General features: G+C 38.6%; 1 protein-coding gene across 1 annotated transcript in view; it reads right to left on the bottom strand.

The window, feature by feature from the left end:
• LOC126457868 (myosin heavy chain, non-muscle-like) overlaps positions 1–22945 on the bottom strand; it is a 285711-nt gene that overhangs the window by 32911 nt on the left and 229855 nt on the right. The window contains 5 exon segments of the mRNA XM_050094524.1: positions 4101–4307; positions 15423–15663; positions 16226–16386; positions 16503–16572; positions 17166–17469. Of these exon segments, the coding sequence (XP_049950481.1) occupies positions 4101–4307; positions 15423–15663; positions 16226–16386; positions 16503–16572; positions 17166–17469 (983 nt within the window).

The raw sequence follows: 22945 nt of genomic DNA, 5'->3' as shown, positions 1-22945 counted from the left end.
TCGAAATGTGGTGCTACAGAAGAATGCTGAAGATTAGATGGGTAGATCACATAACTAATGAGGAAGTATTGAATAGGATAGGGGAGAAGAGAAGTTTGTGGCACAACTTGACTAGAAGAAGGGATCGGTTGGTAGGACATGTTTTGAGGCATCAAGGGATCACAAATTTAGCATTGGAGGGCAGTGTGGAGGGTAAGAATCGTAGAGGGAGACCAAGAGATGAATACACGAAGCACATTCAGAAGGATGTAGGTTGCAGTAGGTACTGGGAGATGATGAAGCTTGCACAGGTTAGAGTAGCATGGAGAGCTGCATCAAACCAGTCTCAGGACTGAAGACCACCACCACCACCACCACCACCACCAACAACAACAACAACAACAACAACAAGTTTTAGGGCTAGTGGCTAGCATGTATGTGTCTTACCCAAACAATCTCTCTGGCATTTTATTTTAGACCAACTTCATTAGTTAAGAATATGTGGATATGGTGTATATTTATGGCTTTTGTGTTTGTAGTGCTCCTGCTGCTCTCTAAGAGATATTGTTGGCTAAGAGATATTGTTGGCTAAGAGATATTGTTGGCACTTCCCGACGCATCAAATGTGAATGTGTTAAAAACACGTGGTTTTCAGTTGATACTCTGTGAAACACAAGTTATCATGCTTGCTAACTGTCACACATGTTTAAACTTGACAATGTGTTGAATAATGCAGAAAAGAAATAAAATGAGTATTAGAAGTGTTCTGTATCAGAAATTATTTGGATTAGAGCATATATCCCCGTATCATAATGTTTTGCTTCCAATGAGTGTTCCTGTGATATTCCGGAATGTTGACAATGAAAGGGTGATCTTATCTTAATAACAATTCCCAGAGTGCCGAGCAGGTTGTTTTACGGCAGGAAATGAGAAGCAGGTGATTGTTCAAGGAGGTGTAAAAAGTATAAGAAGAAGATAAGGTGACGGACAGAAGATAGAATGTGGCAATGAACTGGACTGTGTGCACTGGACACTAGAACTAGAATAGTGAAAATCTATGAGAAGGGTTTTGATGTCGAGCACCAAGTGGCAAGATATTGAGATGGTCACTGCTGGCTGCTGTTCATTCCGCTGTGAAGTACAGATAGTGAACTGTGCTTGAGACTATGCTTCTGGAATTTGCTTGAGGTATCACAAACTTTAAAATCTTCAGCTAAAAAGGATCAAGAGAATTATCTTTTGTCTCCATTGCCTGCATTATGGCACATGAAAATTATGAAACAGAACTGTAAGTGATATGTACAAGTAAGGAGAGCTGTAAAATTTGTAAGTGATTTGCTAAGCTAGTTTCTAGTCCACACTTTAAAACTGGAGCACTGTGACAAGAAGACTGTCACCTACACATAATGTAAACTAATGGTTAACTTTTCAACAACAACAACATTATTACACAATAGTTGATAGCCAGTGCTCTGATAATGCACTGAACTTCAATTTATCCTGACAACTTTAGTGGGTAAGTACGATGCTTCTTTATCAGTTTCTAGTTTAAAAAATCTACTTCATGTTTTGCAGAGTAAATTCTTGTGTGTTTGTGTAAATTCTTGTGTGTTTGTGCATCAATGCAATTTTCCAGTTGTCAAGGTTTGAAATTTGTGTGCACGACCAATGTATCGACACAAACTGCAAGCTACACATGCCAGAATTTGATTTAACTTCAATTTTAAACATGATAGGAAATCTAACACTTAGTGCTGTAGCAACAGCACACTGCAGTAGTGGTTACGGTTCAATTACAAGTGAAATGCCTTGACCTACTAAACTATTGAGAAAGTGTTCAGATAGTTATTTACAGGGAGACTTCCAGTTTTAACTTTGGATCCAAACTACAGTGCACATTTATTTTCACTTTACAAAGCAATACCAGCAAAACAATAAGCTGTAAAAAATCTTTGGATCTGTTATGTACCAAATCCTGAATCTCTTAATTTGTAGCACAACACTGTCCAATCCATACTTGTTTCTGTATATTAGAAAAAGTTAATTAAACAAATAAGATGGCAATTCAAGTTTAAGCAACACATCTGTGATACTTTAACGTTTAGCTTGTAATAATAACAAAGAACAGTGCATAATTATGATATCTGAAAACAACAGACAAAATCTAGTTATAGGAAATAAAGTAAGCAAATGGCTTGGCCTAAATCAAACTATATTAAATCCAGGATGGAACAACAACAATATGGAAGGGTCAGATTGTTGCTTACCAAACAGAGGCAGCCTAAGACAGACAGGCACAATGAGGAAGAAAACTAGAAATACAATGACAGAAAAAAAAAAAAAATCCCAACACCAAGAAATAATTAATCTACAGCAATGAAATTTTGGGAATACATCTGCCTAAGATTTAACTTTGCAAGACCACAATTAAAGTAAGTATGACAAAAGCCACTACAAACGTGACATGCCGGAATATTAATAACCGGTTTAACTGCCAGAATGTTGAATGCAAGCGTAAAAATGTGCAAGTACTGTATAGTGCAGGTGCTGAATATCAGTGTGTGTGACGAGTTCCACACCTGTTGCACTTGGGTGGTTAATGCTGGCTGTTGATGACACTAGAGTTTCCTCCCTATGACATCCCATACATGCTCAATACGAGACAGGTCTGGTGATCGAGCAGGTCGAGGCAACATATCGACACACTGTGGACTGTGTTGTGTTACAGCAGCGGTATGTGGGTGTGCATTGTCTTGTTGGAAAACACCCCCTGGAATGCTGTCCATAAACAGCCTCCTAACACTTGGTCATCTGTGGCACAAGGCAGAACTGCCTTTTGTCAGAAAACACAACAAACCTCTACAGCCTCTCCTCCAATGAGCTCTCACTTGACAACACTAAAGTCACAAATAGCAGTGGTTTGGGATCAGCAAAATGCACACTACAGGGTGTCTGGCTCAGAGCTGTCCTTCAAGGTACTGATTTGTAACATTTTGTCGTGTCACCACAGTGCCAACTGTTGCTCGAATTGCTGCTGCAGACATATTACGATGCACTACATCCGTGCACTGAACACAACAGTCTTTCCTATCGATGGTGCCACATGGCCATCCACACCCCAGTCTTCTCGGGACCGTACCTTCATGTGGCAACCACTGTACAGTGACTACATTCCTGCCCTGTCTTTCTGAAATATTGGGGAAGTAATATCCCACTTCTTGTAGCCATATCGCATGACCTCATTCAAACTCAGTGAGTAGTTGCTAACTGTGACTTTATTGTCTTTTAGGCATTTCTGACTAACATCGACTCACTATGTTGAATCTCAAAGGTAATTAACACTCATAATCATGACAAGCATGTATTTAAAGCAAAGCTGATGTGCATCATAATAGTGGCATTATTAGTGCCTGTGTTACCCCACTGGCACAAAATCTGAATAGACATCATCCTTCAGATGTAGAAACACGACTACCAACTTTCGCTTATCTCTCCTCTCCTCCCCCCCCCCCCCCCCCCCTCCTCCCACACTCCTTCAATGTTTTTCAGCTTCAGACAGAGTCCTGCTTCATAACTTCAGAAGTTGAAAACACACACACACACACACACACACACACACACACACACACACACACACACACACCACTGTCTCTGGGCACTAATGCCCAATTGTGGAGACTGTGGCCCCTTTGAACAAAAGCATTATTATTTCTAGCATTCATTTTCATTGTGCCTGTCTATGACTCAACGCATCCTTTATGTGGTGAGTAGCAATATATCCTCACCATATTACTGTTATTCCTAATGGTTAGGTCTTACGACATAAAAAAAAAAAAAAAACACACCCAACAACAACAAAGGGATTAGTACTATAAAAAGGAATTACATCTTGTACTGCACGCAAATGTCTAATAAAAATTACTATTCAGAGCCCATACAAGTTGTTAAATTTAACATAAGCAGACTACGGCAAACTTACTTCCGCAAGGGGGAAGAGAGGAGGGATGGGGGCGGTGGAGAGGGAGAGGGGGGGGGGGGGGGGGGAGGCGAGAGAGAGAGAGAGAGAGAGAGAGAGAGAGAGAGAGAGAGAGAGAGAGAGAGAGAGAGACAGAGAGACCAACCTGTATATTGAGCTGTAGTTTCTTCTTTTCATTGTTTAACTGGGTCACCCTCTCCTCTTCCTCCTCCATGCGTGCCTCCATATCTTGCAAGAGTTCCTCCAGTTCTTGCTTCCGTGCCAACAGCCTTGCACGCATTTCCTCAGCCTCAGCACAGAGCTCTGTCTCTGCTTGCAGCTGTTCAGACAGAGCTATCTTCTCTTCCACAGCCTACATTCAAAAAGAATCATACAACAATATTTTCTTATTGTAATTTATTTCATTCACTCAGCTAATTCTATCAGTAACATCAACTTCGCATTAAGTTAAACATTTAAATTAACATATAACTTTCAATAAGATTAAAATTGACAAGGATGTATGTGCCTGTCGAATTGAAGTACAGTACTACAATGTTTCTTGTCAATAATCATTAGACAGTCATTAAAAAGATTACTTTAGGGGTTCTGAAATTTTACATAGGTACTGTAATGATTCAAGCAATTAGATACTTGACAGATTTAATTTAAGGCTGGAGAAGTACGCAAATTATTAGGAACATTTTAATGTGGCAACTAATGACTGCATATAGAGAAATAGTCACGGTTACTGAAACCATCTGTTGTTATACCCAACTGAATGAATCTGAATATTAGTTCATTCTGAAGTCAGGTGATGAGAAGTATTTCCAGTGCTATAGTGGTCAAATCTAAAATATAGGATAGTTTGACATTTTCAATCAGCCTGAGTAGTTTACAGTTTTAAGAGAAAACAATTCCTGAGCTACGAGATGTTCACCATCATGATACATCAATATGTAGCAATATGTAGACCATGCTTGACTTGGAAAGTCCCCAAGGTGTTTAAGAGCACGATCTCATCATAGAGGAGAAAATGAGTGAATAGAATGAAAGAATGGGAATGAAGTTCTCAGGATGAACAAAGAGATGACCTATCAGCAAAAAGACAAATACTTGATATTTCACACTAAAAATCTATGCCACTGTTTGTGTCTTCCTTCAAGTCAGAAAATCACAATATCGTTTTTCATTGTCTCATTTGATGGACAGATATTACAATGGCTCACATTATTGCGAAACTCAATTATTTAATTTGCAGTCAGAAAATCATAGTGTGACAAAGGCATTACAAAAGATAACTGCAACACATTGTACTATACTTATCATTGTACAATCTCCAATAAATTTAACATATTCACAAGTACCTTTACCTTTAATCCATACAAATACAGTTTCATTGACAGATATCTTACGTCTACTACGTGTATACAAGGTGAAGGGTGCGGGTGACATATGTTGATTTGCCGAAGTCTTTGTTTGCATTTTCAGTTACATGATATGTTCGGTATGCTATGATGTCACGATCCACAAAGCTTTCAAGTCCTGATACATTTGGAACGCCTGAACCACCACGTACAATGGCGACTGTTAACCATCCATTGCCATGGGTAAAGGAATCATTGATGTTGATACTGAAGTTCAGTCTGCAACCACAGAAGACTGCGGGTCCATCCAATAGGGAATGTGCAGCGACAGATTTGATAGTATTCTTCTTCTTGTCGGCAGCGGATGTTGTCATTTCAACGTCTTCAATGGTTTTATATATTGTCTGTCTTGCACGACGACGGTATCTTCTGTAAGGCATCTTGGTCCATTGATCGTGACCGGGATAAATATCTCACAAAATAAGCATCAAACGAAAAAACTACAAAGAACGAAACTTGTCTAGTTTAAAGAGCACTATGGTTGGCCCGCTAGATGGCGCTGCCATAGCTCAAACGGATGTCAACTGCCTTTTTTAAAAATAGGAACCCCCATTTTTTATTACATATTTGTGTAATTCGTAAAGACATTTGAATGTTTTAGTTGGACCACTTTTTTCGCTTTGTGGTAGATGGCACTGTAATAGTCACAAACATATGGCTCACAATTTTAGACAAACAGTTGGCTACAGGTAGGTTTTTTAAGTAAAAATACAGAACGTAGGTATGTTTGAACATTTGAACATTTTATTTCAGTTGTTCCAATGTGATACATGTTCCTTTGTGAACTTATAATTTCTGAGAACGCATGCTGTTACAGCATGATTACCTGTAAATACCACATTAATGCAATAAATGCACAAAATTATGTCTGTCAACTTCAATGCATTTGGTAATATGTGTAACGACATTCCTCTCAACAGCGAGTAGTTCGCCTTCCGCAATGTTCGCACATGCATTGACAGTGTGCTGACGCATGTTGTCAGGCATTGTCGGTGGATCACAATAGCAAATATCCTTCAACTTTCCCCACAGAAAGAAATCCAGGGATGTCAGATGTGGTGAACGTGCAGGCCATGGTATGGTGCTTCGACGACCAATCCACCTGTCATGAAATATGCTATTCAATACCACTTCAACCACACGCGGGCTATGTGCCAGACACCCATCATGTTGGAAGTACATCGCCATTCTGTCATGCAGTGAAACATCTTGTAGTAACATCGGTAGAACATTACGTAGGAAATCAGCATACACTGCACCATTTAGATTGCCATCGATAAAATGGGGGACAATTATCCTTCCTCCCATAATGCCACACCATACATTAACCCGCCAATGTCGCTGACGTTCCACTTGTCGCAGCCATCGTGGATTTTCCGTTGCCCAATAGTGCATATTTTGCCGGTTTACATTACTGCTGTTGGTGAATGACACTTCGTCGCTAAATAGAACGCGTGCAAAAAATCTGTCATCGTCCCGTAATTTCTCTTGTGCCTAGTGGCATAACTGTACACGACGTTCAAAGTCGTCACCATGCAATCCTTGGTGCATAGAAATATGGTATGGGTGCAATCGATATTGATGTAGCATTCTCAACACCGACGTCCTTGAGATTCCCGATTTTCATGCAAGTTGTCTGCTACTGATGTGCGGATTAGCCGCAACAGCAGCTAAAACACCTACTTGGGCATCACCATCTGTTGCAGGTAGTGGTTGACATTTCACATGTGGCTGAACACTTCCTGTTTCCTTAAATAACATAACTATCCAGCGAACGGTCCGGACACTTAGATGATGATGTCCAGGATACCGAGCAGCATACATAGCACACGCCCGTTGGGCATTTTTATCACAATAGCCATACATCAACACGATATAGACCTTTTCCGCAATTGGTAAACAGTCAAACATTTAACACAGGTAATGTATCACGAGGCAAATACTGTCTGCACTGGCGGAATGTTACGTGGTACCACGTACTTATACGTTTGTGACTATTACAGTGCCATCTATCACAAAGCGAAAAAAGCGGTCCAACTAAAACATTCATATTTCCTTAAGTACTACTCGAATATCGAATATGTAATAAAAATGGGGGTTCCTATTTAAAAAATGCTGTTGATATCCATTTGACCTATGTCAGCGCCATCTAGCGGGCCAACCATAAAATCAACTGGTTTCCCCCCCTTCAAGCTAGATGAGTTTCGTTCTTTGTAGTTTTTTCATTGGATGCTTATTTCGTGAGATATGTGGCCTGGTTACTATCAATGGACCACCCTGTATAGTCATATTCCATAATGGCAACAGAGCCATGGCACACTGTTTGAAACATAGATGACTGTTTCTGTACAATGGTCCATCCACGGCTTTACACCATCCGCTGTTTAGACTCTGATAAATATCCCTCTATTCTCAGCAGCAGACCAGTTATTTGTTCACTTTGGCAACATTCTCCTAAATCATTTTAAGTCTGCACTAAAGTCCATCCTGCAGAACTTCCATCCACGTAAATTTAACTATTCTCTCTAATGAAGATGCTACAAGGGATGCAGGTTTCCAATAAATAGCACTCCTGAGGGTGCAAATGACACTCATCTCCCGCACCATAGGAGAACCTTGCAAGGTTTACTAATATTAGTTTATAGGTTTCTGTGGCCAGTGTGAATAATGTTTCATAAACTCAAAATGTTTTTGAATATACATCTCATCTCCCATTTTGAACAAAATCAATGAATAAATACGCAGAATTTAATGATATGTATTTGGAAAGACAGTGACAGTTGAAGTCACACTGTAAAAATATCTAAGTGTGTCTTGAGGAAAGGACACTAGAGGTGTAATGAAAGTAGAACAGTCATACTAACTACAATCAAAACTATGTTGAACAGTACAAGATAACAGTAAGCCAGGCCAGCATACAAAAGGTTCAAAGCTGTTGCTATTCTTCTACTTCTTCTTCTTCTTCTTCTTCTTCTTGCAAGGACCACAAGTCGCCTCTCCATAAATTCAATTTCCTCCTCCTCCTCAAACTACTTTAGCCTTTATTTTCTTCTGTTACCCTTCAGTACCTCTTACCTCATCTGTCCAACTGGTGACACACTCTTCATTTCCCATATCCTCTCTGTCCATGTGTACTTGCTTTTGCAATTTTCCTTTGCTTCCCTCTTCATCTCCAGCTCTGACCAATCTTTCTGGAGTTCGACGACTCACTTGGCTCTCATCTTTCCTTTTTCCCCCTCTGTTGTTTTCCGTACTCTTTTCACCATTGTCACTATATTGTCCCGATCACACGTCTGGCAAATATTGTCCCTTTTAGTCAGATTTTGTCATCTTGCTCTCGTACAGTTCTTCTGCAGGTACGCACACCCATCTCACACCACCTCTATTAGAGCCTCGTGTTTTCTGAAGTATTTTCCTCTTGTTTTTCTAAACCCAGGCCGCTGAAACATGTCACTTCAAGGTCGCTCCCCAAGTGCCCTGGAGTTGGTAGTATAACTAACAAATAAGTGAGGAGCTCGAGTCGCCGAGTCTACTGAACCAATAACAGCACCGAACAAAAGCGGTTTCGGCATCAACACTACCATGTTGCTGGCTTCTGTGTAAACATTGTATGTTAGTGTGCGAATGCCTGCTGTTTTGTTACCGCCTGACTACAGTTTTTGTTTGTTAAACAATGTCACCAAAATGATGTCGTTCATCAAGCGATAATCCATTGCACCTTGGAGTGCCATGAAATAGTCAGCCTTTGGAATAACTACAGAGGACACCTGAGTTTTACGAGCAAGAAAAAGAATTTTTTTCTGTTCATGGGCATGTGTCAATTCCTGCCGATAAAGTTTTAGAGCATACCTCAAAAACTCTAGGACTCAGTGAAAGAACCGTTATAAGGAAAGTGGTGCTACTTCAAGACTTACAAGACAGTGAAGTAAACAGTGTGGAAGAAAGCCCCTGTGGAAGAAACAGTGTGATTTTAAGTACTCTGGGCAAGAAAAAGAAGTAGCCTCGTCCTATTACAGATACTGATTCTTTCCAATCCGATGCAATTCGTCGGCACATATACGTATACTATAAAAGGAAAGAATACCCCACAATAGCGAAGTTGCTAAATTCCTTAAAAGAAAGTGAACTTTTCTCAGGGGTGAAAATGTCACTTAAGATGATATTAAAAAGAATGGGCTTCCGTTTTAAAAAGTTAGATGGACGAAAACTGTTACTAGAAAAAGCTCATGTCATTGCAGCTCGTGCCATTTTCTTACACAAAATTGTAGATAAGAACATACACTCAGTCATATGGTTAGACGAAACCTGGGTCAACGCTGGAGAAGCAGTTGAGAAATGCTGGACAGATGATACTCCAAATAGCAACGGTCATCAGCCAACAGGAAATGGATCACGATTAACTGTGGCCCATGCACGCTCTTCAAATGGCTTTATGCCTGAAGGACTTCTAATTTTTTGATTGAAAAAAACTGATGACTATCATGAGGACCACCCACAGTTTCTATAGTGGTTTAAAAATTTGTTGCTCCAGTTTAGAGTCCCGACAGTTTTTGTGATGGACAATGCACTATACCATTCCGTGATTTTAGATAAAACTCTGACCACTGGTGACCGTAAAGAAACTGTGGTGCAGTGGTTGCAGGTGAGAGACATTGCTGCGGACATGAGCATGACAAAACTGCTGTTATACTCGCTCATGAAACAAAATAAACCTGTGACACCTAAATATGTTGTAGATGAAATTGCAAGCGAACAGGTCACTTGGTAATTAGGCTACTGCCCTATCACTGTCATTTTAATCTAATTGAATTGGTTTGGAGAGAAGTCAAGGCATACATTAGAAGTAACAACAAGACTTTTACTATAACAGAAGTGGAAAGACTGCTACATGAAGGTCTTGCTACTGTAGACACTACCTCATGGAGGAAGAAAATAGACCATGTTGCTAAACTGATAAGAGAAGCAGACTATAGATGGCATTATAAATAAAAATGAACAGTTAATGATTTCTCTTAATGATCATCATCATCATCATCATCATCATCATCATCATCATGAAGACAATGGTTTTGGTGCTTGGTGTCTTCTCGTGTTTTTCAATCCCTAGCGGTATTCGATACCATTGCCTTGTTGTAGGCAAGCATGCATCAGACCCAACCCTTGAGCCTATCTCATTTATATTGTCAAGTTGTGTCTTTGCATCTTCATCTGTCTGACTGTCATGTCATTTGCAAAGGTTGTGCAGTCCACTTAGTCCTCCTTTCGTTTATTCTCCCCCCACTGTGTCTCTGGTATTCTCATTTTCTTTTGTATTGCTTTCCACCGCCTGATCAATTTGTTCAATAATGTGCTGAACAAAACTGGTGACAATTAATCTCCCTATTTGGTAATGGTCTTTATATCAAATTCTTCAACAGTTATCCTCAGATCTCACCCTTTTGTTTTCCATTATTAGTTCTCGTGTAGTGCTGTTTAGTCCTCTGTCCCTCAGGACACATCCAAGAGAGTGTGTTTGAGTCGTATGCCTTTCTGAAGTCCACAAATGTTACTACCTTCTCTTTCTTCTTTACGACCCTAAGTTATATCAATTGTTTCAGGGAAAATGTCTGTTCCATGTCTCTTCTCTTCTTAAATCCCTCTTTATAGTCTCCTATAATCTCTTCAGAAGCAGTTTTGACAGTGCTGTGTAGCCAACCTCTAGTTCTAATATTCCTCTATAGTACTGTGTATCCCTCTTGTCCCCTTTATCATGCATTGGCACAATGATCACATTCTTCTATCACCCTTTAGCCTCCAAATCTGGGAGGCAATTTTTTTTCAAGTTGTCACCTCCCCAGTTTCACATCAGCAGCTATCCCATGTTCTCCTGTTGCCTTATGATACGTAAAGTCAAGAATTATCGACAACAAATTTTCACATCTAACAGATCAATGTTGAACACTTTCACACATTAAAGGAAAAAGATTTATTTGCATTTGCACACTTCAGACCTCTGAAGGTTGATCTGCATAATTTCCCATTATCTGTACATAATAATCTATACTTCAAGTAAAAGTTACGTGGTATATGCTAATATATTTGACTGAAACGGTTCACAGCAATGAAAGAGTGGGTTTTCAAGTCTGACAATATCTTTCTTATATTGTTTCTCAATAAAGCAACAATTTTGCTACGTTTCTGCCTTGCTATCCACTGTCTCTCTCTTGCAATATGAACATTTCATTTACTGCCAGATCAGATGAGCATCCTGCATTTGAATTCCATAATTCACTTACATCATTTCACAGCAGTTAAAATTATTTTATTCTCTCATTTTCTAATATTATGATTAAATTACCATCTATTTATAGAAGCATTTACATTTATTTTACTATGCACAACCTCCTATCCTTCCCCATGAACCATGGACCTTGCCGTTGGTGGGGAGGCTTGCGTGCCTCAGCGATACAGATGGCCGTACTGTAGGTGCAACCACAACAGAGGGGTATCTGTTGAGAGGCCAGACAAACGTGTGGTTCCTGAAGAGGGGCAGCAGCCTTTTCAGTAGTTGCAGGGGCAACAGTCTGGATGATTGACTGACCTGGCCTTGCAACATTAACCAAAACGGCCTTGCTGTGCTGGTACTGCGAACGGCTGAAAGCAAGGGGAAACTAAGGCCGTAATTTTTCCCGGGGGCCTGCAGCTTTACTGTATGGATAAATGATGAAGGTGTCCTCTTGGGTAAAATATTTCGGAGGTAAAATAGTCCCCCATTCGGATCTCCGGGCGGGGACTACTCTGGAGGACGTCGTTATCAGGAAAAAGAAAACTGGCGTTCTACGGATCGGAGCGTGGAATGTCAGATCCCTTAACCGGACAGGTAGATTAGAAAATTTAAAAAGGGAAATGGATAGGTTAAAGTTAGATATAGTGGGAATTAGCGAAGTTCGGTGGCAGGAGGAACAAGACTTTTGGTCAGGTGAATACAGGGTTATAAATACAAAATCAAATAGGGGTAATGCAGGTGTAGGTATAATAATGAATAAAAAAATAGGAGTGCGGGTAAGCTACTACAAACAGCATAATGAACGCATTATTGTGGCCAAGATAGACACGAAGCCCATGCCTACTACAGTAGTACAAGTTTATATGCCAAATAGTTCTGCAGATGACGAAGAAATTGAAGAAATGTATGATGAAATAAAGGAAATTATTCAGATAGTGAAGGGAGACAAAAATTTAATACTCATGGGTGACTGGAATTCGGTAGTAGGAAAAGGGAGAGAAGGAAACGTAGTAGGTGAATATGGATTGGGGCTAAGAAACGAAAGAGGAAGCCGCCTGGTAGAATTTTGCACAGAGCATAACTTAATCATAGCTAACACTTGGTTCAAGAATCATAAAAGAAGGTTGTATACTTGGAAGAATCCTGGAGATACTAGAAAGTATCAGATAGGTTATATAATGATAAGACAGAGATTTAGGAACCAGGTTTTAAATAGAAAGACATTTCCAGGTGCAGATGTGGACTCTGACCACAATCTATATGTTATGAACTGTAGATTAAAACTGAAGAAACTGGAAAAAGCTGGGAATTTAAGGAGATGGGACCTGGATAAACTGACTAAACCAGAGGTTGTACAGAGTTTCAGGGAGAGCATAAGGGAACAATTGACAGGAATGGGGGCAGGAAATACAGTAGAAGAAGAATGGATAGCTCTGAGAGATGAAGTAGTGAAGGCAGCAGAGAATCAAGTAGGTAAAAAGATGAGGGCTAGTGGAAATCCTTGGGTAACAGAGGAAATATTGAATTTAATTGATGAAAGGAGAAAACATAAAAATGCAGTAAATGAAGCAGGCAAAAATGAATACAAACGTCTCAAAAATGAAACCGACAGGAAGTGCCAAGTGGCTAAGCAGGGATGGCTAGAGGACAAATGTAAGGATGTAGAGCCATATATCACTATGGGTAGGTTAGATACTGCCTACAGGAAAATTAGAGACCTTTGGAAAAAAGAGAGCCACCTGTATGAATATCAAGAGCTCAGATGGCAACCCAGTTCTAAGCAAAAAGGGGAAAGCAGAAAGGTGGAAGGAGTATATAGAGTGTCTATACAAGGGCGATGTACTTGAGGACAATATTGTGGAAATGGAAGAGGATATAGATGAAGATGAAATAGGAGATATGATACTGCGTGAAGAGTTTGACAGAGCACTGAAAGACCTGAGTCGAAACAAAGCCCCGGGAGTAGACAACATTCCATTAGAACTACTGATGGCCTTGGGAGAGCCAGTCCTGACAAAACTCTACCATCTGGTGAGCAAGATGTATGAGACAGGCGAAATACCCTCAGACTTCAAGAAGAATATAAAAATTCCAATCACAAAGAAAGCAGGTGCTGACAGATGTGAAAATTACCGAACTATCAGTTTAATAAGTCACGGATGCAAAATACTAACGCAAATTCTTTACAGACGAATGGAAAAACTGGTAGAAGCCAACCTCGGGGAAGATCAGTTTGGATTCCGTAGAAATATTGGAACGCATGAGGCAATACTGACCCTATGACTTATCTTAGAAGAAAGATTAAGGAAAGGCAAACCTATGTTTCTAGCATTTGTAGACTTAGAGAAAGCTTTTGGCAATGTTTACTGGAATACTCTCTTTCAAATTCTGAAGGTGGCAGGGGTAAAATATAAGGAGCGATAGGCTATTTACAATTTGTACAGAAACCAGAAGGCAGTTATGAGAGTCGAGGGACATGAAAGGGAAGCAGCGGTTGGGATGTGAGTGAGACAGGCTTGCAGCCTCTCCCCGATGTTATTCAATCTGTATATTGAGCAAGCAGTAAAGGAAACAAAAGAAAAATTCGGAGTAGGTATTAAAACCCATGGAGAAGAAATGAAAACTTTGAGGTTCGCCGATGACATTGTAATTCTGTCACAGACAGCAGAGGACTTTGAAGAGCAGTTGAATGGAATGGACAGTGTCTTGAAAGGAGGATATAAGATGGACATCAATAAAAGCGTAACGAGGATAATGGAAAGTAGTCGAATTAGGATGCTGAGGGAATTACATTAGGAAATGAGACACTTAAAGTAGTAAAGGAGTTTTTCTATTTGGGGAGCAAAATAACTGATGATGGTTTAAGTATAGAGGATATAAAATGTAGACTGGCAATGACAAGGAAAGTGTTTCTGAAGAAGAGAAATTTGTTAACATCGAGTATTGATTTAAGTGTCAGGAAGTCGTTCCTGAAAGTATTTGTATGGAGTGTAGCCATGTATGGAAGTGAAACGTGGACGATAAATAGCTTAGACAAGAAGAGAATAGAAGCTTTCGAAATGTGGTGCTACAGAAGAATGCTGAAGGTTAGATGGGTTGATCACATAACTAATGAGGAGGTATTGAACAGAATTGGGGAGAAGAGAAGTTTGTGGCACAACTTGACTAGAAGAAGGGATCGGTTGGTAGGACATGTTCTGAGACATCGAGGGATCACCAATTTAGTATTGGAGGGCAGCGTGGAGGGTAAAAATCGTAGAGGGAGACCAAAAGATGTATACACTAAACAGATTCAGAAGGATGTAGGTTGCAGTAGGTACTGGGAGATGAAGAAGCTTGCACAGGATAGAGTAGCATGGAGAGCGGCATCAAACCAGTCTCAGGACCGAAGACCACAACAAACAAAACAACCTCCTATCATCATGTGAAGAGAGAGACCTAATTTAAATAAACAATCTGCCATACAGAAAAAAACAGAGCACATTCAAATTTGTGCGGATTCAGTTAGAACTTAATAAAAGCATAATATAGTCTCTCATGCGAGATTATTAATAAGTTCCCTTAACATTTTTCCTACATTTTTTGTGATATCCATGTCATATGAACAATCACACCTTTATCAGCCTAATAGCCACATATTTTCTTTTCTTTTATACACACTATGCTATTATTCCAAGAACAATCAGTATACGAATAAAAAAAATGGAAATGGGTGTATGCTGCTGCTACACTATCTCAGTTGTTGCTAATACAGTAATTATCTAAGGGTAAGACCCTAGCATAACTGAGTACTGACCTGCTGAAACTTGCGCTCATATTCTTGCGCAGTACGCAACTGTTGATCCAGTTTATCACGCACTTGACGTAGTTCATCTTCTTTCTGGCTCAACTTCTCCTCTTGCTTTGTAACCTCTAGCAATGGCTTCACTTTTGTATAGAGTCTCCACCACTGCCAGTTGCGTAACTTCAAATATGCTGCACAGTTCCGCTGGATGATGCGGATTGCATTCAGCTGCTGAGTTCGTTTCTGGAAATTCCTGTTAATTGGAAAAAATCAGGAAGATTTCAAAAATCTGATACACAAAATATCACTGCAGTTAACAGACAACAGTAATCTAAACCATATTATTGTTATTACCACAACTAATTCTGTTATTAAAGACTGATTTTGTAATGTAATCCATCACAGTACAGCTTGATAAGGTACCTGGAAGTTTAATGTTGTTTCACCATTTTTGTAAACATTTTTAAAAACTGCCATCATATGCTATAAATGACATTGGTGCTTTAATTATTAATGAAACACAAAACAAATATTAAGTGAGTTTATATGGCAAAAACAAATTTCATAGCTAAGAAATCTTGCAAGGTGTCTTCAAATCCCTCCTGTATTCAACCTTTATATATTGATGATGACAACAGTACAAAATCAGCATATTTTGACTACTACTTATGGTCAACAGAAACTTTCTCTCTTTCCTATCACTTTTATAGACAGTATCTTTTACCGCAACATTTTAAGTTCGTCAATTAGGCTAGACATCTAAGCATTTCATAGCTAACCACTAAAACACTTTCATATATTGAGCAGCATTATACCTCCTTGCTAGATATCCTCTGCAGAATGCCTGGAAGTTGACAATGAGATCTGTAATCTTGTAGTCCCGTTCTTCTTCCAAATGTGCTAAAACACCAGCACGGAAGAAAATCTTTGATTGTCCTATCCTGAAGAGATTTGGGTCAAGTTCCAGAGCTTGAATCTGAAGTGGAAAATAAAATGAAGTGATTAATGACAAAGGAATAAATATTACATTAATTTTTATTTAAATGTAAAGATTACATTGGACTGAGGTCTACACATTGACAACCAACATACCATTTTCTCGCACGCCTTCTTTCCATCCATAAATCCCTTAGGGATAACATTTGGCGTCAGCAGCTCATATCTGTAACAAGTGACATTACACAATGAGGTTGCGTAAGATAAGCAATTAAGTTTCAAACAATCATTGCACAAACAGACCAAATATTCTCAAAATCAATCAACAGCAAAGTTCAAAGCAATCCCAAGTAATTTTGTAATAATTCTATAGCCCCATTTTGTATTTCTTTATCATACATTAGTATGTGGTATTTTTCTGGATTCTTTGAATTATAATGTGTAAGAGATTGGGACATCTTTATTATTTACAATTCTAAACTGAGCTGAAAACTATTTGAATAATTTAAAGTTAGACACAAAATTTTCCTATCAAATCGGTTTGACATGCTACAAGAGATTGACAGAGTCATAAATTATTTCACACACTTCTGTGATAGCTAGTATCCTCACTGTAATTTTATTTTATGAGAAAATGCTCTTGCAAAGCCAGTATTTGAATGAGAAACATTGTACAACATGCTGCAGTTAGCATAAGGAATCACAAGAAATTTAAATAAAATAATAATTCACACAAAAAAAACTATTATCACAAAAAGTAAACTCCTCTCAGCAATAACAAAAATGACGTGACATTTATGTGCTCTATACATTAATCACCTTTGCCGGAATTCCTGGAATGGTATTCTGTTAGGGAATCCCTGTCTACAAATTCGAATGCCCTCTAGGACACCATTACAACGCAACTGATCCAGAACTAGAGGTGCATCAATTTTTCCAGCTCGCTTCTCATGGTTTGGAATTATACAGCGAACAAAGTTTGGGTTTGTGTTCCTCAGAGTAACCATGAGACGTGCCAGTTGCTCCTTATACAACTGTGACACAGTCCTGAACATTCCCTTCCGTGTGCGTGCACCAAATTGCGTGTCTGTCAATGCCTGCTGGGCCATACCCACAATTTCAGCTGGAAGAAGAGGAAGAAAAAGTAGTAAATACAACAGTCCTGTGCTAAGACTCAAAATTATAACAAAGTTAACCATTAAAATAGACTTTGGGCTCAGAAAAATGCAGGAACATTTGTGGCTGTACAATCCCTTCAACTTATCATAGGAGATAGATTGAAGAAAGGCAAACTTATGTTTATGGCATAGATTTTGAACTTCACAACACTTTCCTGGGTAGATGTGAACTGTGGCCATAATTTATTGGTTATGCACTGCAAATTAACACTGAACGAATTTCATACAGATAGGAAATTAAGGGGGTAGTATCTAAAATAAAAAAATAAAAAAAAAATAATAAAAAATAAAAAACCCAGAGGTTGCTGAGAGTTTTGAATGGAGCATCAAGTACTGATTCACAGAAACAGGGATGCAAAACAACAGATGATGAATGGGCAGCCTTGACATATGAATCGGTGAAGGCAGCAGAGGATAAAATAGGCAAAAGGACAAGGCCAGAATCTAATTGACAAAAGGAGAAAATTAAAAGAGGAAGCAGGCAAAAGCAAATGCAGACATCTGAAAGATGTGACTGACAAGTTATTCAAAATGTGAAAAACAAGAACGGCTAGGTGAGAAATTGATGGATGTAGAAACACCTATGGGTAGAGGAAAGATAAGTGCAGCTTATAGGAAAATTAAGGAGACCTTTGGAGAAAAGGGAAGTAACTGTATGACTATCAACAGCTCACGTGGAAAACCTGTTCTAAGCAAATTAAGAAAGAGCAAAAAGTGGAAGGAATATGTAGATGGTCTGTATAAGGGAAACAGACTTGAAGCCAATATTATAGAAAGATAAGAAGAAGCAGGTGAAGATGAGATGTACTGTAATAATGTGACAGAGCTCTGAAAGAAATAAGTCCTCTGGAGTAGACTACATTCTGTCGTAACTACAGATCTCCTTGGGAGGGCCAATCATGAAGAAACTATTCCACCTGGTGTACAAGATGTATGAGAAAGGTGAAGAACCCTAACATTTTAAGCAGAAAGTAATAATTCCAGTTCCGTAGAAAGCAGTTGCTAACATGTGTGAATATTACTGTACTATCAGTTAAGTAAGGTAAATCATGCTTGCAAGAAAGTAACAAGGGTTATTTACAGAATAATGGAAAAACTGGTATATCCCTGGAGATCACTTTGGGCTCGGAAAAATGCAGGTATCAAGGTGAAGAAGTAAATATTTGAGATCTGCCAATAACAATGTAACTCTATCCAAGATAGCAAAGGACTTGCAAGAGTAGTTAAATGGAAAAAAAAGATATCAGCAGAAGTAAAATAAGGGCAATGGAATGTGGTCAAATTAAATCGGGTGATGTATTAGATAAGAATATTAGGAAATTAAACACAGAAAGTAGTAGTGTTTTGCTATTTGGGTAGCAAAGTAGCTTATGATGGCCAAAGTAGAGAGAAAGGGGGGAATTTTTTAACACTGAATATAAATGTAACAGTTAGGACATCTTTTCTGAAGTTATTTGTGTGGAGTTTAGCCTCTTATGGAGGTGAAGTGTGGACAGTAAGCAGTTCTGGTGAATATCATGATAGGCCATCCACCAGATGCCATTAAAATGGATAGCAAGAGTTCATAAGATCATCTATTGATTACAAGACACCTATTCACTGAAATGTCTTTGTATTAAATTTGGGAGCTGTCCAGTTGTGAGGTTCAGATAGCATATTTGAAAAGAAGTAAATTAGGAGGGCTTAGGAAGTTTATAAGTCACTTTGTAACATCATCTGAAATTATTTTCTGCTTATCTATGAAGTTTTGGGATTCTGAAAATGTTTTTACATATTAATATTCTTTGAAACATATGAATCAGTAATACAGATAATCTTTTCTGAATTGCTTTACAGTTGTAAAAAAATAGGTATCATATGTTAATCTTATGGTTTATTGTTAAACTTCTGATAAATGAAAAATTCTTTTCTTCAATTTGCTTATGATATTCTGACATTATTCACACGCATACACTTTACATTTGAGATATCCCCATACAAAAAAATTCATGGGGCTCAAATTAATGTCACCCCTCCTGAAGATCAACTTGTCAGGGAAAATGTCATGAACTTGCAGTATAGATGCATTGGATGCGTGTTTTGCGGCTCTGTCTTGCTGATGCAATATTCTTTGGTTATAACCGGGAAAGTTTTGAAATGCAGGCACCAAAAAGTCATAACATCATCACATAACGTTCCGAATTCACTGTAACTGAACAACTGCTCTCGTCCTTGTGGAAGTACGGGCCAATTATTCCTCGAGCCAATATCGCAGCCCATACAGTAAATTTTGGCAAAAGAAGAGGTTTCTTATGCTTTAGTTCAGGATTCATTGCACTCCAGCACTGGTAACTCTGCTTACCATCATGGCCATTCAGCCAAAAATGAGTCGGATAGAAAAGGAGATGATAAATGAAGGGCCCTCAGTCAATATAATTAATGAACTGCAACCTATGTCTGCCATCTTGGGACTTTAATTCTTGCACCAATTGGATTTAGTATGGTGCAGTTTAAGGTCTTTTTGTAGCAGTTGCAGGAGTGAGTACCAGGTCATCAGCATTGTGAAGCTTAGTGCAAGGCTGGCTCAGGTAACTGACACCATAGATGAGTTAAGTAGGAATTTTATGAATGAGGATCAGGTGGTGATACTGGTTGGAGCAGGGAATAGTCTTGATAGAGACAGGGAATATGACGTAGATTTGACCTGGTAAAGACAGCTGCTCAAACTGGTGGCACTAATGTGCATTTCGTGCAACTATTTCAGCGTCATGATCGGCCTCCTCTTTAAAAATGTTATTAAGAAGGCATAGAGTATGTGGTGTGCAACAGAAGAGCTAATTCACAGGATAAAATTAAAAGTATATGGTCAATTGTGAAGAAGTGTCCGGTCAGCAGCACAGGGTCAACAATATAAAGTCAGTCAGTAGTGAAAATATTTCTGTTACTGATAAATCAGATATATGTACAGTATTTCACAACCATTTTATGAGCATTACTGGTGAATTAAATAAAAAATTTTGTTTCTATAGGAAATCACGTAACTCTCTTGGACATTGGCTTCCAAGATGGTCTGAAATACTCCTCTGTGATACTGAAAAGGGGGAGATTGAGCGAATAATTAAATCACTGAAGACTAAGGACTCTCGTGGATATGATGGAGTGCCTAGCAGCCCCATTCTTGTAATTTCTCCTTTGGGAATGGTCAGTTTCCTGAACAATTTAAGTATTCAGTAGTAAAGCTGCTTTATAACAAGGGAGAAAAGGATAATGTAGAAAACTGTAGGCCTATTTCTACACCACCAGCGTTTGCTAAAGTTATTGAAGAGGCTGTATATGTAAGGATGATTTATCATTTTATATCACATAATTTGGTATCAAACAATTAAAAATTCAGGATGGAATGTAACAATATTATGAGAAGGAAGTTGCTACTCACCACATAGCAGAGCGCAGAGACTCGCCATCTCTGCTATATGGTGAATATGCTGTCAGATGTACAGTTCGGCTTTAGAAGTCGTTTAACGATTGAAAATGCTATATTCTCTTTTCTCTGTGAAGTACTGGATGGGTTAAACAAAAGGTTTTGAACGCTATGCACATTTTTTGATTTAACTAAGGTGTTTCATTGTGTTGATCTCAAAATGTTGCTCCAGATGTTGGACCATTACGAACTATGGGGAATAGCTCACAATTGGGTCACCTCTTACTTGAACAACAGACAACAAAAGATCATTATTCACAGTGTGAGAACAGCTGTGATGTGGGGTCTGAATGGGGTGCGGTCAAAGAGGAGGGGGGGGGGGGGGGGGGGGTGTACCCCAGAAGGGATCAGGGATCAGTGTTTGGGCCACTCATGTTCCTCATTTACATAAATGATATGCCTTCTAGTATCACAGGTAACTCCAAAATATTTCTGTTTGCTGATGACACTAGCTTGGTCATTTCTTGTTAACAATATCAGCTTATTCCCAAGAATAAGCAGCTTTCACTCAGTTAATACTCAGCAGAAATCTACCCTGCATCTGGATCAGACTTCCTTAACTCTTGTGCAGAAATGTGTGCAGTATACTGCCACATCCATTTTCAATAAGCTACCATGAGAAGACCAGAATTCAAAAATCTTAGCAGTAATCCACATGCTTTGAAATCTAAACTGAAGAGTCTCCTCATGGGTCAATCCTTTTATTCTGTTGAGGAGTTCCTTGAAAAATTACACTGATTCTTATGTTATATAATTGACTGCATTTACTGAAACTTATAGCTTGACTTTTTTTGGGTTCATAAACATTTATTTTTATCTGTTATTGCTTTTGTGCTGTAATTTCATGTACTGATACATTCCATGACCTTTGAGATTTGCTCCTCCATTTCGTCCTACAGAACTTTAAGTGTAAATAAATAAATAAATAAATAAATAAATTTGCTGCAGTGACGATCTATGCACATTTGAAGGACATGCATGCTTATAAATGGAGAGGTTAGGACTGTCACAAACAACCAATTTATACTCTCCAAGGATTCGCCCATTCTTTATTACCTGGGTCACCCAGATTTCAGTTTGGGCAGTATTGAGCTGGCCTCCTCAAATGTTTTGATTCATTTCCAGATAAGGGGAACACATGGGGCATCATTCACATTATGCAATCTACAATCACTGCAAAATTCCCCTCATGCTACAGTTTCCAAATCACAGTTTTTTATAATTCTGGCACACAGAGTGTGCAGTCGCTCCTGAGAAGTGCTCTATATCAACTGAATTCTTAAAAGCCATGCAAGTGATAAACATTTCCTCCCCTCCGCTCTTCTCTGATTTGTTGTGCATGCACAGAGGTCTTCAAATATATAAAACTTTCTTTTGACACACAATGTATAAAGAGAAAATATTGTAACTTTTTTGTATTCATTTCTTTACGTTAAGATCTTTAAACAACTGTTGTAATTGTAAAAAAAAAAAAAAAGGTATGCTAGAAAAGAAATTCTTACCCATGGAAAAAGATGGTCTTAACTGAACCTCAGTTTGTAGGTATCAATTAAAATTTCACACAACCATTTGCACTGATCAAAGAAGGATGGTGAAACAAAGGGTGGTGTTCAATTTAGTTATTTCTTGACGGCAATGAAGTGGTAACGAATCAATAATAAAAATACTTTTTCAACAGCAATTACTCAGTTCAGAAACTAACTTTCAATACATCTACAAGACATGTCAATGCCTAGAGAACACATAACTTAATGAAGAATCTTTAGGCTCTTATATTACTGACATGACAAAGATAATATAGACATATTTCAAGTTGAAGTATTTTAAATTTCAAACTTTTAAGTATTTTGAGTCATTTTGGTTTATGTTGTCTCAGTTTTAACAACATGATGTAAGTTATGTTCATCATACTCAGTGTATCAAATATGTACAAAAGTTTCATCATACTCAGTGTATCAAAT

This window comes from Schistocerca serialis, chromosome 2 (assembly GCF_023864345.2).
Source record: "Schistocerca serialis cubense isolate TAMUIC-IGC-003099 chromosome 2, iqSchSeri2.2, whole genome shotgun sequence".
Lineage (NCBI taxonomy): Eukaryota > Metazoa > Arthropoda > Insecta > Orthoptera > Acrididae > Schistocerca > Schistocerca serialis.
This window is presented reverse-complemented; position numbering and strand designations above follow the sequence as displayed.